Source organism: Carcharodon carcharias, chromosome 12, assembly GCF_017639515.1.
Source record: "Carcharodon carcharias isolate sCarCar2 chromosome 12, sCarCar2.pri, whole genome shotgun sequence".
Taxonomy (NCBI): Eukaryota; Metazoa; Chordata; class Chondrichthyes; order Lamniformes; family Lamnidae; genus Carcharodon; species Carcharodon carcharias.
The window spans coordinates 49,384,187-49,409,076 of record NC_054478.1 but is presented as its reverse complement, the minus strand read 5'-3'; the positions used below and the strand labels follow the sequence as shown (position 1 = coordinate 49,409,076).

Genomic DNA, 24,890 nt, shown 5'->3' with positions numbered 1-24,890 from the left:
GTGGTAGTAAAATATATGGCCTAATCTATAGTTTAACCGCACCTAATGCCCCAGATTCCGAGAGCTTTGATGAGTTGGTAAATCTTGTGAAAAGCCATTTTTGGCCGAAATCGTCGGTAACAACGCAGCATTTTAAATTCAATTCGAGGTGTTGTGACCCTGGAGAGACATCCGCTTGCTATGTAGCAGCCTTAAAACAACTGACAGAACATTGTTAGTTCCGGACATCAATTAATGACATGTTAAGGCACCGATTAGTATGTGGGATTAACAAATACACCATTCAAAAAAGGTTGTTGTCAGAAACGAATTTAGACTTCAGCAAGGCACTGGAGTTGACGTTTGCAATGGAGAGTCAATTCGATTCAGAAGCAATCAAGGGAGCACAAAACGGTGCCGTCCTTCACATCGGGAGGGAAGCACCGGTTATAAATGGCGCGGAAACGCTGGGCTCTGCCGAAAGGAGGGAAACAACCACCATCAACAGACCAGCAAAAAGCAATGGTTTAACAGTGAAAACCCACATAAGTAATGGCAGAAATGGAACCAGACAGCCTGCAAAATGAACAACAATTTAAAAGAATTGAGTGTTTCTACTGCTATCATAATGGGCACAATAAGCAATATTGTAAAGACAAATTGAGACAAAATTTTAAACAACAAGGTAGAAGACATGAAATCCATATACTAGAGGAACCAGAAGAAACAGAGTCAGATATTCACTCACTACGCAACATGAAAATGGATAAAACAGAGTCAATCTACGTGACAGTGGAAGTCAACGGAAAATCCATCTGAATGGAGGTGGATACAGGTCATCCACGACAGTTATAGGGGAACATACGTTCAAATATCTGAATGGAGGAGGCCACTCATTAAATCTGGAAAATTCAGATGCTAAATTAAAGGCGTACACAGGTGAAGACATATGAATAAGAGGAATATTCAAGGTTCCAGTACAGTATGGAAGCCAGTCTGTTAATTTACCCTGATAATGGTGGCAGGGGAGGGTCCAAGTCTACTTGATCGGAACTGGCTTAAGGAAATAAAGTTGGAGTGGACCAAGATTTTTCAACCCAGAGTGAAAGATCTGCAAGAATTATTGCAGAAATATGCCTCTGTGTTCAGAGAAGTGCTCGGGAAGATTCAAGGACTGCAAGCTAAAATCCACTGGATCTCGGGGCAACCCCCCATACACTTGAAAGTGAGGCTAGTCCCCTATGCATTACAAGAGAAAGTTGATGTTGAATTAGACAGGCTGGAAAGGTTGAGAGTCTTCCAACCTGTACAATTTTCCAGATGGGCAGCACCCATAGCCCCAGTATTAAAGCCTGATCAAACCATGTGAATATGAGGGGACTACAAGTTGACTGTTAAAGTGGCCAGACTTGACAGGCATCCTATGCAGAAAATTGATGAATTGTACTTCAAGCTGGCAGGGGGAAACCGCATATACGAAACTCGACATGAGCCACACCTACCAGCAAGTCAAGCTAGAAAAGGCCTCTCAGGATTTTGTAACTAACACCACACATAGGGGGTTGTACCAATATACCGGGCTACCCATTTGGAGTCTCATCGGCTTGTGGCATTTTCCAACAGACAATGGAAAATTTACTTTACCATGTGGTGGTTTATCTTGATGATGGTAACAGGCCTAACTGAAAAAGAACACCTGGCTAACCTGGAAGAGATATTGAAGCGTTTCGCACAAACCGGAGTATGGAAAAGAGAAAAATGTATCTTCCAACAAAAGAAGTGGTTTAGCTGGGACATAGGGTTGACTTGCAGGGCCTTCTTTCAGTAGAAGACAAGGTGAGAGCTTAAGCACCAGTAGAAACGCAGTAGAACTCAAGTCCTTTTTGGGAATGGTTAACTACTATGGTCGTTTTCTCCCAAATTTGACAACTGTACTGGATCCATAATACAGTCAAAGTCGGACGAAATGAAGCCCGATTTTAATAGGAGATACGAGCTCAACTGTCAGAATGGCATCTTGCTGTGGGGAGCGAGAGTTATTGTGCCTCGGAGAGGAAGACAACCATTATTGACCAAATTGCATGGTTCTCACCCCGGTATCTCTAGGATAAAAATGTTGGCTCGCAGCTACATATGGTTGCCAGGGATGGACACAGAAATCGAAAACTTAGTCAAGAGTTGCACGCAGTGCCAACAGGTACAGAAATTACCCCCTTCTGCTCCACTGAATCCCTGGGAATGGCCAGGAAGGCCATGGATCTGCCTCCATGTTAACTACGTGAGGCCCTTTTTGGGCACAATGCTCCTCGTGATTCTAGATGCTCACTCAAAGTGGATAAGATCACCCACATCTGCTGCCACCATGGACAGATTTGTCAGAGCTTTGCAATTCACAGGTTACCAGAGATTATAGTGTTTGATAATGGAACAGCATTCAAAGATTTACAAGTCTCAATGGCATAACACATGTTAAGACTTCGCCATACCACCCTGCATCAAATGGTTTGGCTGGGAGGGCAGACCAAACCTTCAAGTCAGGCATGAAAAAGTGGATGGAGACTCCATTGCAACTAGATTATCATGTTTTCTGCTCAGCTATAGGACTACACCACACGCGGCCACTGGTATTGCCCCTGCAGAGTTATTAACTAAGAGACATCTCAGACCACCTTTGAGTCTCATAAGGCCGAATTTAGGGGGGGAAGGTAGAGAGAAGTCGGAAGGCCCAGAAAAATGAACACGATTACCACAGCCATGAAAAAACTTCACTGTTGGAGACACAGCTTTTGCAAAGAACTTTGGATATGGACTCAAATGGCTATCAGGTGAAGTTAGTTCAGTGACAGGACCCCTGTCCTCTCACATATCAGTTGAAGGCCGAATAATTAGAAGACACGCAGACCACCTCAGGAAAAGGGAAACAGATCAACAAGAAAGGATGCACCAACTATTCCCATTGGAGTCTACACCACATGTAGAAGGAGCTCCCCTTGGTTTGGAAGTACTTGTAGGATCCGTTGAGTCTGGGAGATTTGAAGAGACAAATTTACAGGTTCCTACTGAAGAGCCTAGTGGACAGATGACTCCTGAGAGGGAGGCCTCGGATAAACCATCCGAAGTCGTAGAATTACAATGTTCGATGCACTTGTAGAAGCCGCCAAAGAGGCTGAATTTGTAAATAGTTTATTTATGTAATTTGTTGATATATTGCAAAGATTATAAATTATACTTTCAAGTTAAGGGGGAGGAATGTGGTAATCTGAGGTGCAATACACCTTTAAGAGAATGTGAGCAGACTGAGCATGTGACTGTATTACCCAATGGCTGCATAGCACGGGCTACAATGTTAATCAGTAGTTTAGAATAGGGCTTGGTAGGAGATGCACACATGGTGTTAGTGCTCTGTTAACTTGTGTAAAATAAACAGCATGTGCTTCATCTTATATTGGTCTCTGCATCTGCAGTATATTGTTTGCCAACTCACCCACCGGTAGATAGGCGTGCAGCCGTGTTAGCGAGCAAAGTGACCTGGCAGAAGGAACATAATGCTGCCTTGACCCAACCTCCAGTGACTGTAGGCCAAGATCTAGCCAGCTAGCCATGTCTGATGAGTACAGCCTTTGTCATCTATGTTTCACCAGGGAGCCAGTCATTGAATTATGCCATCTGCTTGAAGGTTACGTGACAAGAATGGCGCTGACAGTGCTGTCAACATGGCCACACTATTAAACTTCTGTGAACTTACATTCATTCTAATTTCTCAATCAGCAGTGCACAGTAAACAGAACACACACTGAGGCAATAAAAACTGAAAATGCTGGAAATACTCAGTTCAGGCACCACCTGTGGAGACCAAAACAGAGTTAAGATTTCAGTTTGATGTCCTTTCATCAGAACAGGTGCTCAGGCGAATACTTTCCTTAGCAGAACAAGAGAGCACTGTATCTTTTCAAAATTTACACATCATTTTCCTGTATCAACCTTGGCTCAGTGCCTCTGACAGGAGGCCATGGGTTCAAGTCTCAGGCTAGAGACTGACAGATCTGCGCAGTACTGAGGATAGTGCTGCACTGTTATTTTATTTTTATTCATTCATGGGATTTGGGCTTTGCTGGTTGGTGCAGCATTTATTGCCCATCCCTAGTTGTCCTTGAGAAGGTGGTAGTGAGCTGCCTTCTTGAACCGCTGCAGTCCATGCGGTGTAGGTACACCCACAGTGCTGATTGGAAGGGAGTTCCAGAATTTTGACCCAGCAACAGTGAAGGAATGGTGATATATTTCCAAGTCAGGATGGTGAGTGACTTGGAGGGGATCTTCTAGGCGTTGGTGTTCCCATCTATCTGCAGCCCTTGCCCTTCTAGGAGGTGGTGGTCGTGGGTTTGGAAGGTGCTGTCTAAGGAGCCTTGGTGAATTCCTGCAGTGCATCTTGTAGATGGTACACACTGTTGCTACTGTGCATTAGTAGTGGAGGGGGTGCCAATCAAGCGGGCTGCTTTGTCCTGGATGGTATTGAGCTTCTTGAGTGTTGTAGGAACTGTACTCATCCAGGCAAGTGGGGAGTATTCCATCACACTCCTGACTTGTGCCTTGTAGATGGTGGACATGCTTTGGGGAGACAGGAGGTGAGTTATTTGTCGCACGATTCCTAGCCTCTGACCTGTTCTTGTAGCCACAATATTTATATGGCTAGTCCAGTTCAGTTTCTGGTCAATGGTAATGTCCAGGTTGTTGATAGTGGGGATTCAATGATGGTAATGCCATTGAACATCAAGGGGCGATGGTTGGATTCTCTCTTGTTGGAGATGGTCATTGCCTGACACTTGTGTGGTACGAATGTTACTTGCCATTTGTCAGCCCAAGCTTGAATATGGTCTTGCTGCATTTGGACATGGACTGCTTCAGTATCTGAGGAGTCACGAATGGTGCTGAGCATTGTGCAAGTATCAGCGAACATCTCCACTTCCGACCTTATTATGGAAGGAAGGTGAAGCAGCTGAAGATGGTTGGACCTTGGACACTACCCTGAGGAACTCCGGCAATGATGTCCTGGAGCCGAGATGACTAACCTCCAACAACCACAATCATCTTCCTTTGTGATAGGTATGACTCCAACCAGCGGAGAGTTTTCCCCCTGATTCCCATTGACTCCAGTTTTGCTAGGGCTCCTTGATGACACACGCCATCAAATGCTGCCTTGATGTTAAGGGCAGTCACTCTCACCTCGCCTCACCTCAGGAGTTCAGGTCTTTTGTCCATGTTTGAACCAAGGCTGTAACAAGGTCAGGAGATGAGTGGCCCTGGTGGAACCCAAACTGAGCATCAGTGAGCAGGTTATTGCTAAGCTTGATAGCACTGTTGATGACCCCTTCCATTACTTTACTGACGATGGAGAGTAGACTGATGGGGAGGTAATTGGCCGGGTTGGATTTGTCCTGCTTTTTGTGTACAGGACGTACCTGGGCAATTTTCCACATTGCTGGTTAGATGCCAGTGTTGTAGCTGTACTGGAACAGCTTAGCTAGGGGCATGGCAAGTTCTGAAACACAAGTTTTCAGTACTATTGCCAGAATGTTGTCAGGGCCTTTGCAGTATCCAGTGCCTTCAGCCGTTTCTGGATATCACATGGAGTTAATGGAATTGGCTGAAGATTGGCATCTATGATGCTGGGGACCTCCGGAGGAGGCCGAGGTGGATCATCCACTCTGCACTTCTGGCTGAGGATTGTTCTGAATGCTTCAGCCTTATCTTTTACACTGCTGTGCTGGGCCCCTCCATCATTGAGGATGGGGATATTTGTAGAGCCACCTCCTCCAGTGAGTTGTTTAATTGTTCACCACCATTCACGACTGGAAGTGGCAGAACTGCAGAGCTTAGATCTGATCCATTGCTTGATTAGCCAATGAGACAGCTCTCCCAATTTTGGCACTAGCCCCCAGATGTTAGCAAGGAGGACTTTGCATGGTCAGCTGGGCTGCGATTGCTGTTGTCGTTTCTGGTGCCTAGGTCGATGCTGGGTGGTCTGTCCAGTTTCATTCCTTTGTGTCTTTATAGCAGTTTGTTGCAACTGAGTGGCTTGCTAGGCCATTTAAGAGTCAACCACAGTGCTGTGGGTTTGGAATCATATGTAGGCCAGACCAGGTAAGGATGATAGATTTCCTTCCCTAAAGGGCATTACAAACCAGATAGGTTTTTACAAAAAAAAAATCAACAATGGTTTCGTGGTCATAATTGGACTTTTAATTCCAGAATTTTATTGAATTCAAATTCCACCACCTGCCGTGGTGGGCTTCAAGCCCGGGTCCCCAGAGCATTAGCCTGGGTCTCTGGATTACTAGTCCAGCGACAATACCACAATGCCATCTCTAACAGGTGTCTCTGACAGATTGAGAGACGAAGGCCCCTCAGGTGGCTATTAAAAATCAAACAGTAGGAGACTTCTGCTGGGAGAGTATTTTAAGGCCCTGCCAGGGATGGAAATGGAGGGGAGGAAGTGCAAAAAATAGTGCTGCAGGCAAGTACACTGGTTTCCCCAGCTCCATCCTGTCACTGGCCATTTTCCCAGAGGTGGGATGAGGTTGCAGGACTACATTTCTGCAAGTGGCGGGTAGCCAATAGAGCTCATTACTGCTAATTTCAGGTCTATTAAGGAAGGCCAATTGGAAAATCCCAGTCGGCCTCCAGGTTCCAGAGGTGGTGGGGGACAGCTTAGCTGCCTGAAGGCAGCCTCCCGATGGCAGACCAAAGGCTAGCGTTCCAGGCAGGCTTAGAGGCCTCCCCGCCAGCCTGGGTTCAGCAGGAGCCACAAGTCATCCTGTGAAGGAATTCTGCACCCTCCACCCCATGTCCCCTCCATAAAGGCTCTTATCAGGGTCCATTTGCCAATTCCTGCAGAAATGGAGAATTGGCAACGGGGACAGAGATGTCAACCTAGGAGTCCCTAGTAAGGAATCTGCAAACAGGCAACAGATGCTTGATGGCCATTGAATACCTGTGTTGGGAAAGAGGTGGTTCATTTTTTTAAAGAGTATTCTTGGTGTTGTTTGACTAATACAGAATGTTTACTGAGCCTACAGAGGTATATAAAATACAATTTTTATTGGAACACACCTTACTGCTTTGACTACATCTATCACAAGGCTGCATGAGAGAGTAAATCATGTGATGTTGCATCACATCCTATGATGTGCAGTGTATGATTTGCATATTCAACAATTAGAATTACCCCATAACACCATATTTTTGGGCCACAGCATCTGTGGCTGAGAATTTTCTTCAGGATACACTCTGCTCACTCCAAATGGGGAGGGAGCTAGAAAAGGTTCCCTAAAAATAGGCTGACCCATTTTCTTCTGGCTGGGGAACCATACACAGTGGGATCACCATTTGTGGTCAAAGAAAGAAAACTTTAAATTTTGCAACTTGGAGTGATAGAACACTCATGGATAATCTCAAGATAGTGACCCCCATCCAGAAAGAGGACCTGCAATCGTTTCACGTGAGCTATCAAGACTCTGAATTGACATTTACATGCTCAACGAGACCCATCTTCCTGAGGAGGGACAGCTGAAGGGACAAGCAGAGGGACACACTCTTGTTGGAAAAGAAAGGCTGGCAGCAACCCTTGTATCCACAGAGTTGGCTTTGTCAGCCAAAGCAGGGTCTTGGATGCACTGCCAGAATTAACTCAACTTAAATCAGTGGAACTCGAGATCCACCCAATGGCCTCAGTGGATGACAGTCTTGTCAAACTAGCCAAGAGTACTCTATTCTCCAAATTTGACGCAAACAGTGGATTTTGACAGTTGCCTCTGGACAAAGAATCCAGGCTGTTGACCACCTTTATAAACACCATTTGGCCATTATTGTTTCAATAGATTTATCATTTGGAATTGTGTCTACTCATGAAATTTTCTAGACAACAATGGGTGGAATTTTCTGTGCCCACTGTCATTGGGCATGTTCGGCAGCGTGAGCAGACAATATAGCGAGAAGGCCAAAAAATTTGGTTTCATGATGTTGTGAAACCAGTTTGCGATCGTCCACTCAGCCCGTCAATGGCAAGCCGCGTTTTCCACCATTGGTCGTCGAGAACCTCATTGTAATACATCTGCATATTATAAGACCAGCCCTTCGGAATCAGTCCCTGACACTAACTTATTTCACAACAGCATATATAAGGTGTGCACTTGGCAGGCTGCATGTTGAGGGGAACTGGGAGGTGAGTGCAACGCTCACGAGAGTTGCTTGTTGGACTTCAAGGTTGAGGCGAGATGGGGGGTTGGCAAGGGCTGCCCTATGGTTGAGGTGACTTGGGGTGGTGGGTGGGGGTGCAAGGGCTGCCCAGTGGTTGAAGATAGTGCACAAGCATGTGTGGGGTGGGGGCAAAGGGGGAGGAAAGTGGCCATGCATTAGGGAAACCTTATATAAAAAAGGTGACCATTCCTCTGCAGCAGACAGTTCAGATGCAGCCATAGTAACATGCTTGGAGTCAGGCCTCTAGTTTACCTGCCCACTCAAGCAATGCAGAAGCATAAAAGTGCCACCAAGTGTTCCAGAGCTTTTAACCCCTTGGGCATAGACTGCAATTTAATGAGCATTTTAGTGGGCTTTAGAATGGTCGGAAGACTGGGCACGTTGTACAATCTCCTTGCCAAAGCTGGCCGTGGAGCAGTCACTGGGGGAGGTGCTCATAGCCCCTTGCAATGTCATCATCCTGGTTTGGACCAATCTCCCCCATGGTTCAAGCTAACAGCGTAGCTTTACAGTTCAGGTTTAGAGAATATCTGTGCCTGAGCTGAGGGCACAGCATGTAGCCCAGTGGGTGAAGCTGCTGCCAATCAGATAGTCAAGTGGAGTGGGGAGAAGTTGGGTGCGGTTTCAGGCAGCCAATCAACGCACTTAACTCTGGGCATCCAAGTGGTGGCCAGCACTGTCCAGGATGCATTAAGGGGCCTTCAGACTTAACCAAGAGAGTTTCTTAGGACTCCCATGCTAACCCATGCATCTCACTCTTTCATCCTGCAGGCGGAGTACATCCGGAGTATGGAGCCTGGTGAACTAACTGTATGCCTCATGTTGTACACAGAGAGTGAAGATGATGGAGAAGAGAGCAATGGAGGCACCTGCCTGTGCAGGGAGTGGAGCAGCACCCTCAGGAAGATGGGGTGGCTGGAGTTTCCACACATGCTGCTGAATGGCCACAGAAAGCCGTTGTTGGTTGGTGCCTAGGTAGACCCAGGGTCTATAGACACTGCCTTTCATTCCTACAGATGGCCGAAAACCATGCGCTGAAGACTGCGCATGTCCAGGGAACTGGTTACTCACATCTGTCAGCTGCTGCAGGATTTGGCGCCACAGGGACATGGAGAGCATCCACCGCCCATGAAAGTAACTGCAGCATTTAATTTTTACATCAGTGGCTCCTTTCAGGGCTTCATAGGTGACTTCTGAGGGATATCACAAGCCTCTACCTACAAATGCACCCATGAAGTCCCGGACGCCATCGTCACAAAGGCACACAACTTTGTGAATTTTGCCCGGGATCAAGAGGGCCAGAATGCAAGAGTGATTGGATTTGCCCAGATCTCGGGTTTCCCATAGGTGCCATTGACTACATTCACTTGGAGCTCGGATCTCCATCGCAACAAGTGGTCAACTATGTCAACCGCAAGGGCTTCCATTTGCTGAATGTGCAGCTGGTGTGCGACCATCACAAATGCATATTGCAGGTCTGCACATCGTTTCCAGGGAGTGTCCATGACTCCTACATTCTCAGTTGGTCACAGATCCCTGATGTCTTCTAGGGTCCACAGAGGCTGTAGGAATGGCTCCTCGGGGACAAGGGCTACCCACAGAGGACGTGGCTGATGATACCCGTGCGGTGGCTTCAGACTGCAACAGAGATAAGCTACAACGAGGCTCATGCTACAACTCGCAACTTGGTGGAGCAAAGCATCGAGATGCTGAAAATGAGATTCTGCAATTTGGTCCACAGAGGGTGTCAGATGTAGTCATCACCTGCTGATCCTTTTACAACCTCGCGCTGCAACAGGGAAAGGAGCTGGAGGTCTCCTTTGATGAGGAGGACGCTGACGGGGATGAGGTTGAGGAGGTCCTCGAAGGCGGCGATGATGTGGATGAGGCCCTTGCACTGGCCAGATGAGGCAGGAGCACTAGGGAGGCCCTCATAGCTGCTAAATTTGTGGAGGATGATGACAACATGCAGTGAGGAGGCACCATAGATCCTCACAATGCACCTGTGAACATTTGACTCCAGTCTGACTCATGGAAGCGCATATACCCTCTGTGATAAGGCTCCTGTCATGGAGATGCTTTGGAGGGCCTAATAGTCACTTGATTGCAGGAGGATGATGACAACAACATGCAGTGAGGATGCTCCAAAGATATTCACTAAGCCTCTGAGAATGTCTGACTCCTGTCTGGCTGAGAGCATCTCCCTTGTGCTCTACGATCAGGGTCATATCATGGAGACAAAGCCAATAATCTGTAAAAAGCACCTGATCCTTCGTCAGCCTCCAGCACCTCAGCCCTTCAGGGGCACAGCATTGCTGTCACAGATGCTGAAGAGATGGGAGCCAGCCCCAACTCAAAAGGTGCTGAGAGCACACAGAGAATGACGGAACTCTGTGATGCCTGCCCACAACATTCTAATAGTAATGACCAGCTCCATCAAGGTGCAAGCATCACCTATGTGTCCAGGGAGTGAGAGGCCAGACCGTTACTTTGGTTGGAAGGCTGCACAAAGCACAGAGAAGACGCCCTGAACTGAGACACCTGCCTTTATCTTGTGCAGAAATATTTCACATCTGAATGACACGGCTCATCAGAATAAGGAGCCATAGGCAGGGAGACATTCTTGGGAGTTTATTGACAGTAGTGAACAGTATTACAAGTGTACGTACAATTAACACCTGTGCCTTCTAGCTGTGCAACTACATCTTCTTAACATTCCCAACCTGGCCGCTACTTCTTAGTGCTCCCCAGGCATCCACAATGGTGGTGGAGGTAGACTGCTGACTGCTACGCCATGTCTGTGATGACATGTCTGTGGGCGTCCTCTGAAGGGCCCGGTCTACTTTGGGGGTCCAGTGTGCAGTGGCACCCTCCATAAGGTTGGACAGGCAGTGAAATTTTCTATTTAATTATTACTTTAGTAGACTTAATAGGCCTGTTAATTGTCAATGGGCATGCTCCTGACTCCTGCGTGCGCCCACCAACTGAAATATTGTGCGAGCGTGCGAATGACATCAGGACACTCAACCAACATCATCATGTGTCATTTTACGCTCAAGCGGATCAGACACACGCCCACTCGCTCAGCTAAAAATTCTGCCCCATGGCAACACCTTGGTCAATCAGCAGCTTTCATCCTGTAACATAAATTGTTATGATTGTTTGAAATTTGGCATTCTTGCATTTGTCCTGATGTGCACAAGATGAAAAGCTTTGGCAACATGCCTCTCTTTTCGGCAATATTAAAACACTAGTGTTCTTCTTGAACCCATTTCCACAAAAATTCAAGCAAAACTCATGCAAAATCAACTTCAATGGACTGGGACAGTTTGGCCTGGACTTCGCTCCCATGTTGGAAGCATAGATTTGGGACATTACCATCTCTGCAAACCTGACCCAGAAAAAAAGTGACCCAGAAGGTCGGATCATCATTCCCTGGGAGTCGGACTGGGCAACCCCAGGACGAGTGTGCAGGATGCCGGGTGCGCAGGCAGGCTGGGCAGAAAGCTTGCCTCGGTGCACTGGCAATATATTGAAGATTCTTTTTTAAAAAGAGAAACATAAAACAGCCCTGCAACTCTCACCCCTCACACACTCCCCATGCACCATCCATGCCAACCCATGCCACTCACCCCCCACCCCCATGGCCCTTTTACTGTGCCAACCTATGCCCCTCTACCCAGCCCTTATGGCTCCTCATACTTTCCTTGTCCCCATCCACCTCCATGGCCCTTTATAGCCAACTTAGTATCATCTCATGCCAAGCCATGCTCACCCACTCTCCATCCTTTGCCCTAACACCTACTATGCCAACTCACTCAGTATCCACCATGGGCAGACTTCATGACCTATGATGAGATTAAATAAAATAAAGTTCCAAGTGTCCATTGCAGACCCCATGTAAAAAAAACTCTCCTTGATAAAAACCCATTTACTACATTCCTTCAACTACATTCTCCCTTGCAACAACAAACATTTCATTAATTTCATACTCCCTTATAAAGACAAGCGTTGCAATTCTTAGTCCCACTTCAAAGAGCTCATAACCGCTTGGTGCTGTCAATCAAACTATGAAATGGCAAGCACCCTATTGTGATAATGGACAGTTGTGAAATCAGTCATGCAGCATCAATCCAGTAATAATAACCCTAAAGTTTATGTCAATAGGCAGAGTGAAATAGTAAGCAATCATTATTTTAACACACTAGTTTTTTCAAAGAGTCAGGAGTTTAAATGCTTTGACAGCTCCCTTTTGATCCTTCATCTTGACACTTTTGACAGTTGTTTTTGACAGTTCTATTGAGCTTCACACTCCAATGAGTTTATGCACCCATTTTACACATTCATGCCTATTTTTAGCAATCCCAAAAGGCATCTGACATCCCCAAAGGGCACTTGACCTCTCCGACAGATGTCCCAGGACCATATCCAAAGGGGTACTTTACCTCTCCAAAAGAGTACCTTGACTATCCAAACAAATCCACCAAGTTCAGACCTCCTCTTACCAGGTGTAATCTGCAGACATCAGGTTTCAGCCACATTCCGCACTAAAATTATGAGTGTAGGCAGCTTCTGATTTCTATTGCCAAAATGCACATGTGCAAGTTCCAACCCAGGCCCATTCCTGCCTCCACAAAAATGGTAGATGCTATGTTCAGGGACAGGACTTTAGATTTGGGCCTCGTCCACCATTTTTGCAATGACACAGAGGCTCAGGCCTGTGACCAGATGGCCAAAAAGCATCTCCCCCACCAGATCTTGTTTTCTTAACTCTCAAATGGCCAAGGTTCCAGGGAAATACATAAAAAAACACTTCAAAGACTCTCTAAAGCTTTCCTTGAAGCTTGACAGCATTAACATTAATGCTACCAATCATTCAAAGTGATGACAACTTATCCATCAAGCTGCATCACACTTTGAGTCACAACACCTTAACAATGAGACAGACTGGCAGCAGAGAAGGAAAGAAATGAAATCAAACCTTGTGTTCTGGAACCCACTTCCTGACCCACATGTCCAAAGATCTGTTGGTTGAGAATTGATCTCCTTAGTTCCATGAAAACCCACGGCAGAAATTCGCAGTCCTGAGTAAACATCATTCTTGAATCGGAGAATAGATGATGATGATAATGGGGTGGGATGCTTAGGCACAGCAGGAGTCCCTTTTAGCCAACATTGTGCCACTAGCATTAGCTTCCGCTTGTGAATACACAATAAGTGCTTGTCATGGAAGAACGAGTTCAAGCTGCTTTATTCTCAAGACAGCCCTGCAATGCAGCGGACTCTCCCAATCCCTTAGATAAAAACAAAAAAACTGCGGATGCTGGAAATCCAAAACGAAAACAGAATTACCTGGAAAAACTCAGCAGGTCTGGCAGCATTGGCGGAGAAAAAAAGAGTTGACGTTTCGAGTCCTCATGACCCTTCGACAGAACCAATCCCTTGCTCACTGGGGTGTTACAGTTGTACCCATTTATACTATTTTGATAACTCTTGTAACTCTTTTGGTCTTAAAACAATTAAACTAAATTAGTAAAAATGAGGGACAAATTAAGAGACAGCCCCTGAAAGGGATACTGCAAAAAGACAGACAAATCTTAAAGGAAGCTTACAAACTTAAAATTAAAATGTGACTAAGGGATCAATAAAGTCCCCACAGTGCCCACCGAGCACGGAAGGCCTCAGTCGTGCTGGCAAACACCACGTCCTCCCTCTCCAAGGACACCAGGCCACAAACATAGCTGTGGTGGAGGGGCAGACAGTCAGGCCGGGCGACCCACTCAGTCACCCACTGCCTGGACCTGTTGATAGCCAGCTTGGCCAGGCCCCGAAGCAGGTACACAAGGAGGTCCTCCTCCCTCCACACCCTTCTCCACACCAGGTGCCCAAAGATCAGGAGTGTGGGACTGAAGTGCAAACAAAACTCAAGTAAAAGGTTTCATAAGAAACTAAAAAGGGGTTGCAGGCTACAACAATTTACATACACGTGGTCCACGACTCCACAAGGCTGCAAAACACAGAGGCATCTTGGGAGTCTGTGACTTCTGCATGCAACACTCTCCACCCCAAGGCCCCGATGATAAGGAGGAGGACTCCCATTGTAGAAAACCCTCCACTGGGGACCTCCGCCGCTGGATGGCAACAAGGCACACCAGGGCGTGTCCGGACAGTGGCTATGGTAAGGAGGTGAAGTGTGTGCAGCAGCCCATACAGGAACCCGTCTGCACTGAGCTAAAGGGCAGGGAGGGCATTTCTGCAAAGCAGCTCAGGTTGCAAGGCTCCAGCTCCCAAGTGAGAGTTTGGGGCTTGGGGCTGATGCGAAATTTCGTCCAAGCAGGAGTTCGCTCAGACGGGAGACCACTGCACACTTGCGCCTCCTCGAGTCCACGTATGACATTGGGGCCAAGCACGACCATCTAAGGTCATGGATGGCATTGGCCACAAGCTGGACATCCACCGACACGCAATGCGCCAACTCCTGCGGTATCATCCAGCCTATTCCCCTGCCACTCAGCACAGCCCCAATTCTGGTCACCACAGCTGCCACAGTGCCCCCTTCCGCCAGCCACCTGAACCGGGGAGGTGCGAACACCCAAACAGCTGCTCTCTGATGATAGCCACTACTCCTGACGGCGGAGAGCTATGACCCAATGCAACCATGCTCCAGACTTTGATCATTCCTGGTAACGCCTGCAATAAGCCACGAAGACCCCTCAGGTCTACAAACAGGAGCTGCATGTCATAATTCAGGCTGTGCACTTGGCAGGAGAAATACATTGACAGGCTTGCCAGGACACGTAAAGGTAAAACTGCAAAGGCACACCAGCACCTAACTGCCCTCCCTAAGAGGGAGGCTCAGAACCTCAGCAGTGACCCCATGCAGTGTTATGTCCCAGAAGAAATCGATCAGCTTTCTCTGGATTTTTGTGACAAATTTCAGGGGGAGAGGTCAAAATGACTACAACATGGCAGCAGTCAGCTGGTTCATGACCAGCACTCGACCCCAGTAAGACAGCACTCGGAGCAGCCCTGTCCAGCACCGCAGATGAGTGGTGACTTTGGCCTACAGCTCCTGCCGGTTCACTGGCCAGGATTCCTCAGCAGGGCAGAGGTGGACGCCCAGGTAGAAGAGACTGGTCCTGCTCCAGGTGAAAGGCCTGAACTCCTCGGTTAGGATCTGCCACTAACTAGCCAGGAATCCAGAACATTCGCCCCAATTGCTCCTTGCAGAAGACACGGCAGACTGCACCTCCTGGCACTTGCACATCCTCCACAGGTCAGCCAGGTGTGTGACTGTGAGGAGCACTTCATCAGCGTAAGCCGAGAGGACCACCCCAATGCCCAGCACTCAGAACTAATCCTGACAAACTCCCCAGCAAGAGGCACAGGAAAGGTTCCATGCAGGTAGAATACAATTGGCCAGACAGGGAGCAGCCCTTACGCACTCCTCCTCCAAAGCAAAGGGGCACCGTCAGGGACCCGTCAACCTTAATTAGACACTCTGCAGCAGCGTACAGAAGTCGGATCCTGGTGACGAAATGCGTCCCAAACCCGAATGCTCACAGAGTCCCAAATAAATATTCGTGATCCACCCTGCCAAATGCCTTCTCCTGGTCAAGAGACAGGAAGGCACTCGACAGACCAGTCCTCTGAGAAAAGTGGATAATATCCCGGGCCAGGTCTGGCCCTGGACCATAAAGGACTGGTCAGGCTGGATCATGTGGTCTAGCCAAGGTGAGAAGACATCACCTTGGCAAAGATTTTATAATCCATGCTGAGGAGGGAGACCAGGTGCCAGTTCTTAAGATGGCAGAGATCCCCCCTCTTAGGTGCCACAGTCGCAATACATTCCCCAAGGACCCCCGCATAGTCGTTCCTCAGGATGTCCCAGAACACCATGAAGACCTCCACGGTCAGCTTGTCCAGCCCTGGGGAATTGTCCTTGGAGAGGTTGTTCAGGGCACCGGTCAGCTCCTCCAAACTGATAGAAGAGTCAAGCTTTCCGGGGTGACCTGCAGTAGGTCCTCCCACAGAACTCTGTGAGCCTCCTCATGGGGCAGATTGTGAGAGAACAGAGCAGTGTAATAGGCTCTGGCATGAACTCTGATGCCCTCAGGATCACAAACAAGGGATCAGTCGTCGGCCAGCAATGTAAGGAGCTGCTGAAAGACCCTGTGCCTTTTTTCCAGTGAGTAGAAGAAGGGGGAGCCGCAGTCCAGGTCCTTAAGTAACTGGATCCGCGATCTCACATCTGCGCTGTGGGACCCGACGAGTTACAGGTCCCGCAGCGTGCCCTTCTTCTCTTCATATGCCAACCACAGGACTGAGTCCTCATCAGACTCACTGAGACATGCCTCCAAGTCAAGCACCTCCTCCTCCAACTCCTCAAACCTGGATTTCTGCCTCTTTGTTGACACCCTCGCGTGCTCTTGACAGAAGACACGGATGTGAGTCTTGCCCACATCCAACCATAGCCTCACGGAGGGGAAGCCTCCCCGCTTCCTCCTCCAGCCTGCCCACAAACGATGGAACAAGTCCAGGAACCGCTCGTCCTCCTATCGCAGGTTGTTAAAGTGTCAGTACATGGACCCATTCCAAGGGCAAAACAGAACAAGCTCTGCCCACGCCAGATGGTGGTCCGAGCATCGCACCTGCTGCATGGAGGCCGAAGGAACGCAGGACGCGAATGCCTTAGAAATGGAAAGGCAGTCGAGGCTGGGTCCTCCGACTCCAGGGGACACAAAAGTGAAAATCCTGGAGTCAGCACGGAGATGTTGCCAGACATCCGTCAAGTCAAAGGACCCGACTAGATTCCTCAATTTACTCATACCTAGCAGGCGGTCCCTGACAGTTAAAATCCCTACCCACCCCCCACCCACCCACCCCCCCCCCCCCCCCCCCCCCCCCCCCCCCCCCCCCCCCCCCCCCCCCACCCCACCCCACCATTCCACCAAGGACAATGCACCCGACCATGTCGATTGAGCTAAGATCAGGAAATACTTCTTCAAAGAAGCTCACTTGCTGCTGTACGCCCAGGGGAGCATACACACTCACAAAGTAAAGCGCCACGGACCCCAGGCGCACAGTAAGGTGCAGAAACCAGCCCAGCCCAGGATCCTTGACCCCCAAGATCGCTAGCTGAAAATGTGGGCCTAACAAGATAGCAACCCAGCCTGAACTTGAGACTAGGTGACTCATGTAGACCCCCAGCCCCCGCCACTCCAGGAGCCATGTAGTTTCATCTCCCGGGATGATATGGCTTTCCTGCAGGAAGCACACCACTTACTTCCCGTCCCTGAGGACCAAGAAGTTCTGGAACCCCCGCTGTGCCTCTCTGCAGCCGTTGTTGTTGAGGCTGACTATGGTCACCTACAGGTCAGAAGCGTAGTGCTCCCATCACTAACATCTCAGTGCTCAGAGGGATGGGAAGCCTGAGTGTCCTTCCACTCCCTCAGCAGCCCAATGAGGAAGCCATTTAGCCAGCGCTTTGCATTCCGGTCCAGGTCCCGCACTTTTTCAGCTGCTCGGGTGGACCAGATCAGCAGCGCCAGCACTGACCAGCGGTCAAGGGCCAGCTGGATCCCTTGCGGAACCACAGTTCATGTACAAGAAATCGTGGAGATCCTCTGGGGGGAGCAAGGGGCACCTTGGTGGCGGTCACTGACTCACTGCAGATGGAGTCCAAATCATCCCTAGTGTCCACCACAGAGCCACCGTCCTCCTCCGAGCAGCCGCCGCCTGAGTCAGGGAGTGTTGCGGACAGGACGGACCCACCAGCTGGCCCCAACTCTGTCTCGATTTCACCCACAAGATCAATGACAGAAGGGTCCTCCCAGGGTTCTGGGTCAGAGGGGGCAGCAGTTCGGAGACCTGCTCAACCCCAGGCACTGGGTCGCTTGGCGTGTCCAGAAGAAGTTCCATTCCCAGAGCCGTAGCACCCAACGCCAAAAGCTGGGACAGAGTGAGGAGGCCTTCTTCCCCACTGCCACCCAATGACCCAGCATCTGGGTTTTCACCACCATCCCCCGGCAGGCCAGATGGCATCTCGGGGGTACAAAGTGGGTCAGGGCGGGGCGCCACCTCTGGGGCAACACCCTCACTGACCCCCCGAGCGGCCCTGCTCAGGGGACTGCAGCAATATACAGGATTCCTGATCCTCCCCCAGAGGGCGGAAGGAGGGTTTTGAAGGTAGAGACGCTGCCTCCTTTTCCTCTGGGGAGCTATCAAGGTTGACTCCAAGAGTCATGAAATCCTCCCCATCCAAGTGGTGGCACCTCTTCCTGGGGGCGGTGGAAACCTCCATCTGTGAGGTCCCCGTTACCTCAACCCCCGGATGCTCCACCCTCTGGGGTTTTGGCATTGGTAACTTTTGTAAAATGATTATTGGCTTGGTGTCATGCGCCCGAACACCGTCGGACCCGGGACCCCGCGCAGGAAGAACAACACCAGGCGCTGAGGCACATAAGGCCTGGGACTGCATGCCGAAGCGACGATGGGCCCAGTGATATTATCTGCCCCCGAGCCAATATCTTGGGGGGTCTGGAGTTGGGATTCTGCTTGGGGCTTGTGTTCAGGTCCAGGCTTGTGGGGGGAGGGGGGGCATCTCAGCGTGCTTTCCCTTCCCCGTGCCATCTTACAATGTGAATGCTCTCCCCCCCACCCCCCACCTCGCCAGCATCCTAGATAGCACTAGCTACCGAAGTCACCTCCCCTTGCAGGGAAGGAGCTGGAATGCTAGTGGGGGGAGGTGGGGCAGTGCCAACTGTTTTTTCCTTCTAGGGAGGAGGACACAGGAGGGAGGACGGAGAGGCGCAAGGCGATTGGGTGCCTTGATTGTGGTACTCTTCGTCGGACAGGGGGAGGAGAGCGTTTTGCCCAGGCAGCTGGGATTGCCAGGTGCTGTCTCTCACACAGATGTTATCGGGCAACCTCAGTTGGTCCGGACTTGGACAGGAGGCGAGGGAAGGGGTGGGGTGGACACAGGATGCTCCAAAAGCAGATGTCACCGTCCACAAAAAATGCACCCATAGCCCTCCCCTGCAGAAAGAAAACAGTTCAGACCAGTACTCTTATTTCCCAGTTTTTACTGGTGTCCCATTTGAAGGTACACAAGACCAGTTCGGACCAGAATTCTTATTTTCCAGTTTTTACCGTCTACTCATTCTGGGTACTGATATATTGACACACAGCTCCTTATGTACCCCATGGAGATTGGTGCTTATGCTCTGAACAGGCTGCTCGAGGCTACTTGAGTGAGCCATGAACCGTTTGCAGGAGATCCCTTTGCTCTTGCATGCACTGGAGGTGACGCTGCATGTGGCTCTCCATCTGATTGACCATTTTCTCATGGCTGGCGCTCATCCAATCAACCCCCCTGAGACATGGCTAAGCTCATCACTGCACTGGACTCCTCCACTCACAGTGCGTGAGTTCACATTGCCTCAGGGAACTCCACCAGATGTCCACACATCAGTTGCTGCTGATCCAATTACTAGCCCCAGAGGGTGACTCCTAAGGCCCTGCCCCAATGCCAACTGGAGCATCATTGTCACTGCCCTCCATCCTCTGAGGGGAGGGGTGTGCACAGACTCTGACACCTCTTCCTACACTCTGGTGCTGTGTCCTTCACCCAATGCCACCAACTCTAAATGTGCACACAATCCTGTTGTGGCACAGCTGATGCTGAGCTGCTCAAATCCCAAAGGAAACCTTGAAACAGCTGCCAAAATGGTTTTTGCAATTTATATAGTATAAGGAGAAGTTCTGATATCAGAAAATGATGTCCCTGACTACTTGTAATGATGTTATAGTAGAGTAAATATTTATTAAAAAGAAGCAACAAAAACACAATTATAACTCCTATCTTTCATGATTTTCCTTCCTAACAGCAGTATGGGTGTATCGACACCAAATGGACTACAGTGGTTCAAGAAGGCAGCACACCATCACCTTCTCAAGGGCAATTGGGGATGGGCAATAAATGCTGGCCTAGCCAGTGACACCCACATCCCTTGAAAGAATAATTTTTTAGAAATGTAAATGAAGTTCCCAATACCCCACTTCAAAGAGCCAGGTCTCTGTTATTACCACTATATCATAGTCCCATGCAGCGGCTTTTGCAAGGAATTCCACTCTGTTTTCTTGCATATTCTCATATTCCAATCCACAGTTTGGGAAATAATCTAGAGCTATTCATATATCTGCCTGAACTCTTAATTTTATTTAAACATTTAATAAGTATAACATTTACCCCAACAATGTCTCTGCAATTTTGAAGGGTGAACATTAGTTGAATACATTAATTAGTTAGGACACAAGCAATCGGTTTGTATTTATTTAAATAGTAAAAGCTATAACAATGAAAATACGTTCCATGCTTCTGCTTTCTGTTAGAAATGTGTATGTTATCTCTGCTTCTATTTGTACTTTGCTCTTTAAAGATTGGTTTGCAGCTAGTGATAGTTTACTTGAACTCTGATTGGCTACTGTACCACTACACCTCTCAAAGAAAAGTGGGATTAAATTCAGTGAGCCATTGGTCTGTATCCAGAGATCAGCAGTCACAAAGTGCCTGATTTTACAGTTGATCTGCTTGTTGTACAAGAATGAAGTTAGATTTACACTGCCACATCCTGCCCAAGGAATGGCCAAATCTAAAGCAGGTAACAGTTATCTCCAGTTATATTGTTTACTAGTACTGAAAAATAATTGAACAGTAGAGGTCATGTTGAGCAACAGAGGCAATAAAATCCTGAAAGTAAAGGTAAATAAATACATAAGAATTTAAAACATTAAGAGGCCTCTGTAAGAATAGAGTGAAGATAAACATAGCCTTTAGAAAAATCTGCTTTTAACTGGTGGCAAAGCAAAGGTAACAGATGTATTAAGATTCTCAACCAGGTAACAATTTGTTCAAGGCAGATATTAATGAGGCAATGGAGGCTTAACCAATTTTGATGTATTAGCATTTTTGTGTGAGAGTGAGAATAAAAATAGTATTGTGGAGACAAAAGGCAATTATCATGACACCGAATTTCATCTGAATTTTACTGGCTTGCTGTGGGCAACAAAAGGATATTCCACTCTATTTTGCCGGTTTGGTGCTATGGAAAATTAGCTAACTTCTGCATGTAGCCAGCCAGTAGATAGGATGCGGTGCCTTCCAAATAGAGAGAGAAAGACATATATAGATATATGTTAGATGAGTAGTGCAAACATCAATCCCTGGGAAATACCACTGTTTACATTTCTTCAGCCTGAAAAATATCCATTAACAACTAATATCTGTTTTCTATCTTTTAACCAACTTTCTATCAAATTTGTTATTTTCCGTTAATAGCTTGTTCATTAACTTGTACACATAAACTAGGCTGACCCTTCAGTGCAATACTGAGAGAATACTTCATTGTAAGAAATGCTGTGCTTTAATTGAAACGTTAAACCAAAATCCTTCTTGGGGAGAAGTAAAAAAAAGCCCATACCACTAATGAAAGAAGAACAAAACAGTTCCCGTAGATAAATATAAATGATGGTGAAAACATTCAGCAGGTCAGGCAGCATCTGTAGCAAGAGAAACATAGTCAAGGGCTCAAATGTTTACAGGATAGATGTGGTGGAATGCATTAAAGCCAGAAAAACCCTTCAAGAGTAGGGACTTGAATGCCCTAAGTTCTTATTGGGCAGGCTGCATTAGCATATTGTAACACTGCGATCAAGCCATGACTTGGTTACATTGTCCATGGCCTGTTTCCTGCATTCTCAAATTTAAAGGGGCAGGAATGGGGTAGTGTTATGGACTGATTGTCTGATCCTGATATTTGACTCTGCAATGATCCTTCCTGACCCATCATGGGGTGGCAGGAGTTAAAATCAACGCCACTGTTCCTGATCAATGACATTTCAACAGAAATGGAATGTTAACATTAACAACTTTTAAGCAAATAGTCATTTGGTTGTACAGAACTTGAGTATCGCTGAAAAAAGACATTTTGTCGAAGCTTTTCATCTTGCACTCATCAGGACAATTGCAAGAATACCAATGTCAGGGAAAGCAACATCTTTATACGGTATGAGAAGAGAGTGCTGATTGGCTGGCAAGCAGACACTGATTGGTAGAGGTATTGCCGTAGAGAATGCATCAGTTAATGATGACTGGCAGTTAACTGCCAAGCATTCTTTGAAATTTTAAGCCAGGCAGCTTGACTCTGATTGGTCAAGGTATTGCCCTGAGGAATGAACCAGCGAATGGCTATCACTTATTTTGTTTAGCTGAAACAGGCACAATGTGCGTACATGATTACCCTGGAAGGGCAAGGTATCTCAAGAATTCAAGCAACAGTGAAGTTAGCTGATTCATGCTGCTACTATGCAGTAGCAACACGAGTGGCATTCACCACTAACAGGATGTTGCCATCAAGCGGAAAAGACTTTCTGCCTTTCACACAAATGAGTAGTATGGCATATGAATTTCAGTGCCAAAGACTGGCAGATCGTATCAAACAGCAAGTCCCTTCCACTGTTCACAACGGGCAAGGTACAGACCGTATTAACCAGCCCGTGCTTGCAAAAATGCAAAACACAGTGTCCAACAATAGATGTTATTCTGCAATTGGACAATAGTTGCTAAATAATCCTCAGTGTGCTAAAAATTACACTGACAACCAATTTAAAATTGTCAGTCAGGCTTGCAGTGTGGTGCATTTGTATATACTGGATGCTACATATATTAATACACAGGGACCTGTTCTTTGCAGACAGAAAGTTTATGTATACACATTGCACCTGTTTCAGCTAAACAAAATAAGTGATAGCCATTCACTAGTTCAATCCTTAGGGCAATGCCTTGACCAATCAGATTCAAGCTGTCTGGTTTGAAATTTCAAACAATGCTTGGCAGCTAACTGTCAGTCACCATTAACTGGTCCATTCTCCATGGCAACATGTCTACCAATCAGTGTCCAATTACCATCATCTCATTCAGTATAAAGTTGTTGCTTCCCCTAACATTGGTATTCTTGCAATTGTCCTGATGAGTGGAAGATGAAAAGCTTCGACAAATGTATTTTTTCAATTTTTAAGCAATTACAAGGCCAGGAAGAAAAAGGATGGTGTGCTGGAGTGATTAAATGACAAAAGGAATAATGGTGCAAATGAAAAGAGGGTGGTATTGGGACAAATAAAGAAACAAAAGTCTAAAGGAGGTGTAAATGCTTATTATAGAATAGCAGAGTGCAAGGGAAGCATGAAAAACCTGACAAAGAGGAAAAGGTCCTCATCACGACAAAATGTGCAGAGAATGGTAGGTAAGTAAACCCCAGGGGTGCTGAACACTCTGTCAGCCATGATCCAATGGAGCATCCTGACCCGAAGCATCAGCCCAGGCCTCCTCCACCCCCCTTGGTTCTGGCACAGTGGTCCTCCATTAATAGCACCTGCTGTCCTCGAAAAAATGGGGAAAATTGGGTAAAGTTGCTAAACTGAATGTTAAGGTAGGAAGGTTGTAAAGTGGCTTTGATTGCCATGTTTGGTTACAAGACAGCAGTTAGCACCAGTAACTATACTTCAAGAATAATTGATTTGCTGCAATGCTCTTGGGGAATTCTAAGGATGTGAAAGGTGCTATATAGATACAAACTATATCTATCTATAGAATCAATAACATTTTTTCATTTTGCCAGAGGTATGGATATGAAGGTTGGGTCCAACTTCACCATCACTCTCAGGTATGATTATACAAATTCTAAAGTGCAATGGATAAATGTTATTAAGTTAATTGAAGGTTTGAGACAAGCAAAATAATTAAATGTAGTTGAACTTTGGTTCATTCTGTAATATCCATAATCCTGTTAAAACATATTTCCATTTTTTGTTTTTATTTAATTGCTATAATGTCTCTTATAATATTTTACTTATATTTCTCAATTGTCTTACAATTCTGTATGACACTGGTGTTTTTCTAACAAGAATATGTTTAAGTGTCTGATCAAATAGATTTTTCCATAATTACACTAATGTGGCTAAATGACCAGCCTGCCATTAGTGCAATTCAGCTAGAGGTAAAGCTCCAGTGGAAATTTGTACCCAAAGTCAGCATAAGATAGCCAGCCACACAATTTCTCCATTCCTGGTCACCCAAATCCTACAAGCAGTAGCAATAGTACCCTATAGACTCATAATTCTTCAACTAAAATCTGCTGTTTTAAAAAGGGGGAAGCAAAAATGATGAAAGATGGCAAAGTTTTTCGAGTGGTGCAAGAAAACTGTTGGGATCCACAAGCACGGATTCAAGAAATGGATCAATCAGGTAAATGAGATCCATTATATTATGCTGATTTCTCCAAATCCTTCCACCTAGAATTAAACAGTGGTTTACTCCTCATACTGTATTCTTACATCATATTTTAAAGGATGCTGCATTGGGATTGGAAGCTATGACATACTCTAAAAGACAGGTCTCCAGCTCAATAACCATTGCAAGTTTATTTACTTAACTAAGATAAAAGCAAAAAACTGCGGATGCTGGAAATCTGAAACAAAAACAAAAATACCTGGAAAAACTCAGCAGGTCTGACAGCATCTGCGGAAAAGTATACAGATAACATTTCGAGCCCGTATGACTCTTCACCAGAACTAAGGAAAAATAGAAAAGAGGTGAAATA

At 46.9% G+C, this 24,890-nt stretch overlaps 1 protein-coding gene and 1 pseudogene across 1 annotated transcript in view; both read left to right on the top strand.

Annotated features, from left to right (window-relative positions):
- The window catches only part of LOC121284672, a 48,198-nt pseudogene extending 35,415 nt beyond the window's left edge, over positions 1 to 12,783 (top strand).
- Positions 12,784 to 20,837: 8,054 nt separating this feature from the next.
- Positions 20,838 to 24,890, top strand: part of acmsd (aminocarboxymuconate semialdehyde decarboxylase) — a 53,309-nt gene continuing 49,256 nt past the window's right edge. The window contains exons 1-3 of the mRNA XM_041200694.1: positions 20,838 to 20,894; positions 23,910 to 23,954; positions 24,439 to 24,535. Coding sequence (XP_041056628.1) covers positions 20,838 to 20,894; positions 23,910 to 23,954; positions 24,439 to 24,535 — 199 coding nt within the window. The remainder of the gene's footprint in view (positions 20,895 to 23,909; positions 23,955 to 24,438; positions 24,536 to 24,890) is intronic.